Source organism: Aptenodytes forsteri, unplaced genomic scaffold (genome assembly GCF_000699145.1).
Source record: "Aptenodytes forsteri isolate BGI_AS27 unplaced genomic scaffold, ASM69914v1 Scaffold96, whole genome shotgun sequence".
In the NCBI taxonomy this organism is placed as follows: Eukaryota; Metazoa; Chordata; class Aves; order Sphenisciformes; family Spheniscidae; genus Aptenodytes; species Aptenodytes forsteri.
Window position 1 is genome coordinate 3,377,655 of NW_008795029.1, and position 5,443 is coordinate 3,383,097.

Here is a 5,443-nt window from a genome sequence, read left to right on the forward strand (position 1 = left end):
CCAAAAAACAAAAAACCAAGAAAACAAAACAAAACAAAAAACCAAGAAAACAAACAAAACAAAAAGTATTTGGTTGTCCAGTTGAACAGTTCAACAAACAAATCTTCTGGAAGACAAATCTTAATTGGTATAGATGCCCTACTATGTCAGGAATAAAAACATAGGATGGGGGATGGCGATCTAATTTGAAAAAATGTTGCATGTGTTTGGAAAGGATAAATTAAGATTTTTGGGTGCCAGGTAGGAAAACAATTAAACTGTCACGGTTCCTGCAAAGACCTTTCTCCTTTGAAAACCAAGCCTAAATATTGATGGAGTTTGTATAATTCTCTGCAAACAGAATTTTCCATACTAGTGTAATTCTGAAAAAGCTTTTGAATTTGTAGAGGGAGGAATAAGAGAGTGCATATTTTAGTGGCCTTAACCAAAGATGACTCTGCAGCTCCATTTAGAAAACTTGAGAGACCTTTTTAAACAAAATATTTTAACTCTCTGTCTAGTGTCTGAGTTATTCTGCAGGCCACATCCTTTCCAATACATGACAAAGAGGGTAGGAATGGTAACTCTATTCCTGTTTCATGCATATAGTTACATGCATACAGTTACTTGTTACATGCTTCAGTGTTGACTGGATTTCTGGGGTCCCCCTAAGTTTATCTTGTATTGGGGTTCATCTGTAACACTAGCACATGTAATGCACGTTATATAGAAACATAAATTTATTTTACTTGTTTCCTGTGTTTGAAAATCTCAGATGACTAATTAAACAAGAATTGCCATTTCTCTACCAGTAAGGGCAAATTCTACATGGGAAAACAAGAGGGAAGATAGGACAGAAGTGAGTAAGCAATTTTGATGTAAGGGATTCTCCTGTCCATTGAGGAACTTTCTGTATGGAAGTGACTTTTGAGCATCTCTGAACTGCTTGGCTCACTTGGATAACATTGCAACTCATTAAATCTGAAACAGGATCTTAAATACATCTCTTCTTGATAAACTAACTTAGAGTAAAAGAGATGCAACAAATCTTGAATATGAAATATTTTACCAAGATTTGGAGCTTAAGATACCTCTTTCTGTTCCCAGATATTCTCAGAAGTAACTGAAATTCCCCCTGCCTTTTTCCCCTCAACTAATTAGGCAGACTGGGGGCGGGGCAGGGGGGGATTGTGTCAAGTGCCAGTCCTATAAAAGTCTAGCTGACTTGGAGACACAGTTGTGCATCTTTCAATCATGTACCCTGTCATCAGTAACAGAGATTCAGTAGATCGTTATTATACTTTCAGCAACGCCTTTTCAAGCTTTGAGTTATGCAGATACTGCTTTTTTTTTTTTTTTTTTTAATTGGGAAATTGTTCTCCTGAATCGCAACATAAAGAGCAAATCTAGCTTATGGTTTTAAATATGACCATTTAGGATGGATGGCCAAACTGGTACATTTAGGTCGAGATATATACTACAATGAGCTGAAGAACATGTTATAAGTCAGCCAGTGTTCACTGGTGTAGTGTTGCTTTTTCATGTTCTGTATGTACAGAAACATTACAAGGAAAATTGTTTTAAACGCTATCCTGATAATGAGTTGCTGGATTAGATATCTGCAGGACAACAGTGGTCAGTTTTGTTATGTTTTAAAACTAAGTTGCTGAATGTTATTAAGGAATTGGGAAAAAAAAATAAAACCTGACCTGACAGGAAGGACAGCAGTTACATTTACGCGTTTATAGGACCGTGCATACACATGGAGGGGGGGGGGAAGTGGCTTCCAGTTTGACTGCGTTATGATTGACCTGGGATGATGGCAGCAGATGGAGGGAAATTGCCAGCTTGCTTTATATACCAAAAAGATGAAAAGAAAATCTAGCGATGTTATTGCAGTACTTTATATATGAAAATGTACATACTTTTTCTTGCCATGTATTAGGAGTGTCATTCCTTGTTTGCCTGGAGTACTTCTCAATGGCTCATAACCTCCTTATGAACTCTTTTTCAATCAAATAAAAGGAGAAGATTAAGGAAAAACTCTAATCTCAAATATTCTAGTTAATTATGTAATAAAATACAGTTGAGATGGAGTTTTTACAAGGCTCACTAAAAATTGTTTCTACTTCCATTAAGGCTTTACTTCCTTAAAATGCAAGCTTAGAATTAGCCTCTTTAGTCTTGGGCAGATTTAAGTTATTAAAGCCTGAAATTCTAATACATTTATTTCCATCAGGGATTTCTTTAATTTTACTGGCTTACCATATTCATTAAGCTTCTATGATGATTAAAGAGTAGCAATAAGATACACATTATTAGATAATATAGGCAAAACAACTGCTGAACAAATTGTTGAAATTCAACTGGAACATGTTATAGCAGTAATGTTTATTTCTTTATTACTATGGTAGAACATTTGAACATAAAAATCCAATATTCTAGTGAAAGCAAAGCAATCCTTTCTGAATTAAGAGTAAAATGGGACCTTTGAAAATAACTGAAAATAAATTGTACTGGGAAAAACACGTAAATTGACAAAACTTTTCATTTAATTTTGACTGAAAAGGCTTTCTGTAATGTAGGAGTTGAGAAAAGGACACTCCAGAGCCAAGGGATTAGTAATTGTTAGAGCCCTGTTTGGTAAAGGGAAGAGCATTAAAAATGATGCAAGCAGAGAGGGAATACAAAATGCAAATACTTTCCAAGTTCTGCTTATATAAGAAATTTTGGTGAGAATGCCTTCCTGCCAGTAAAACAAACCCTGTCCAGTGTGTGTGTGCACGCGTGCGTGCCCACACACATTATATATAATAAACCCTGATGCTACAGATTTAGTTGAGGAAATGTATCCACTTATTGGTATATTATTGGACAACCAGAGACCAGGATGGGAATAGTAAAAGGAGTCTCTGTATAAATCTAGATATAAATTTGAAGAACAGACTGGAGATGGGGGGATAGGGTTAAGAAAAGAATGTAATTTTTGGTTCTTTTCTTGCCCTCTCATCCACTTCACACTTTTCTGTGCGTAATGACCTATAAATTTTGTAGGCCTGAAGTTGTGTAGTACCTAGAGAGTAGACAAGAAATAGCAAAATTTGCCTTTTTATTTACCAGGCCCTTGAGCTCATACTTAGCTTGCCGTAGAGTAAAGGAATGGAATTCAGGTTTTATGTGGTGGGAGCAAACCCAGACGGACATATCGTTTGCTCCAGTTATGTCTTTCTGAACAAGCATGTTTCTTTCACACTTAAATTGCTCCTTGCTTGAATAGTGATTTTCATAACAGCACAGTATCATGCAATTCCGATACAAGAGATGGTAAATCCTTTCCTACGTGGTAACCTAACCATGTACAAGTGAATACTTAAAATATTAGCTATAAAAGTTTTGATCTGGAGCTCTGTTATAGCTGATGACATTTACGTGCAGGGGGATTATAGCTGAATAGTAAAAATAATTCCAACTTTATTTGAAGAGGCTATATTGGATCTCAATCACACTCAAGAGGTTGTGACTTTTAAAACAACTAGTGTATGACTGAGAAGAACTTAAATGTTTCCTATTCATAACTGTTTCCTTTATCTTATTCATCTTTTGGTGATTTTAAAGCCTTTTTTATAGATTTCCTTCTTAAGATTTCAAATTGTAGTGAAAAGCACTGAAATTCCTTTTGTTTTAAAATGAGAGTAACGTTATGTTATTTTGTTGGTTTTGCCTGATCAGCAACTATTTGTATTAGTTGACAGAACCAATTTGTTATCTTAAATGTCTTGCAATAAATTACAGACTGTTAGCACAAATGGAGTTATGTGATGAGCATTCAGACATTAATATTTCAATACACAAAAGTCTGGGGTTTATTTTTAGGCATTTTATGCATAGCTTGGAGACTTCTTTATTGTGTCTTTTGCTCTCCTCCATTAATTTCAAGTCACTTGAGTTTTAGCTTCATACCTTACAGTATAACACTGTTCAAGATATGATGAATGTTGTCCATAAATGCACTATGGTGTATTGTTGCTTAATCTAAATCAGTATGGAAATAAGTCTTCAGTTTTAAATGTTCTATTAGTATTAATAGCATTGCCCTTTCTCAGTAAGATGACCGTCTGCAGCAGCATGGTTGTAAAGTAATTATTTTAAAACATACTTTATACCGACTAAAAGTGCTGCTTGCTTTTTTTTGATGTTCTGAGCATTGCCTATATGGTGTATTGTTGCTTAATCTAAATCAGTATGGAAATAAGTCTTCAGTTTTAAATGTTCTATTAGTATTAATAGCATTGCCCTTTCTCAGTAAGATGACCGTCTGCAGCAGCATGGTTGTAAAGTAATTATTTTAAAACATACTTTATACCGACTAAAAGTGCTGCTTGCTTTTTTTTGATGTTCTGAGCATTGCCTATAAAGGTTTTGGTTTTAGTTCAGTCTCTTTACATGTGTTTCATCTCTTCTTTCTAGTACCGTATTCAAATAATAAAAAAGAATGAAGAGCAGTCTGAATTCTTTCAAACAGATACCGTGCTTCATTTCAACAGTTTACTTCACATACTTAAATGCATCCCTGTTCAGTACAGGGATTCTATGTGCCTATTCACAGGCACATTTAAGTCCAATTTACAATAATAAAACATAATTTATACCTGGGACTTCTGCTAAATTGAGACTATTCTCCTGCTAAATTGAGACTATTCTTCCAAATTATAAGCTTTGATTTTTTTTTTTTTTTTTTTTTTTTTTTTTATCCACCCCCCCTTGTCTGACAGCTGGAAAATATGCTATTCTTACTGCTTTATTTCACAGCCTCAATGTATTATGCAATCCTGACTCCAAAGCTGTTATGGTCTTTCTCGTTTTTGTGAAATCAGATGCTATCCTTAAGAGTGACACAAAGCATTACAGCGTAGATTAAGAAATTTATTTTTGTTTTTGTGGGGAAGGAGATAACATGGAGGGGAAACTGGTTTTGTGAGTCTCTTGTATAAATACAATACTGCAGAACGCTGAAATACGCTGAATCCTATTTGTTGTTGAACTTGCATAAAGACACAGTAATTTCCTACATTCAGTATAATGTACAGTTTTATAATTTCACTGTGAAATGGTATTAAGTCACTCAGGGCTAAAGGAAACAGCAATAGATTTTCTGTTATTCCTTGACAGATCACAGAGCTGTTGGATGTTTCAATGGAGCTGGGATGCTTCTTAGCCGGAGCTCTGATCTCTTCTCAGGGTCACATGGTTACTGAGGAGATTATGTCCTGTATTGAACCAATACGTGACTTCCTTGCCATCATTTTCTTTGCATCCATAGGTAACTTCTAAGAAAACTTACTTACAAAATAGTGTTAACCTACAAATGTGGGGGAGGATTAAAAAAATGGTGTCTGCAAATTGGGGGGGAAATTGGGGGGAGGAGATAGTTGGGGGTTTTTTTTTAACTTATTTATTTTTAAAT

The 5,443-nt window shown here is 35.0% G+C and overlaps 1 protein-coding gene across 1 annotated transcript in view; it reads left to right on the forward strand.

Annotated features, from left to right (window-relative positions):
- The window catches only part of TMCO3 (transmembrane and coiled-coil domains 3), a 32,583-nt gene that overhangs the window by 18,178 nt on the left and 8,962 nt on the right, over positions 1-5,443 (forward strand). The window contains exon 9 of the mRNA XM_009276083.1: positions 5,149-5,299. Coding sequence (XP_009274358.1) covers positions 5,149-5,299 — 151 coding nt within the window. The remainder of the gene's footprint in view (positions 1-5,148; positions 5,300-5,443) is intronic.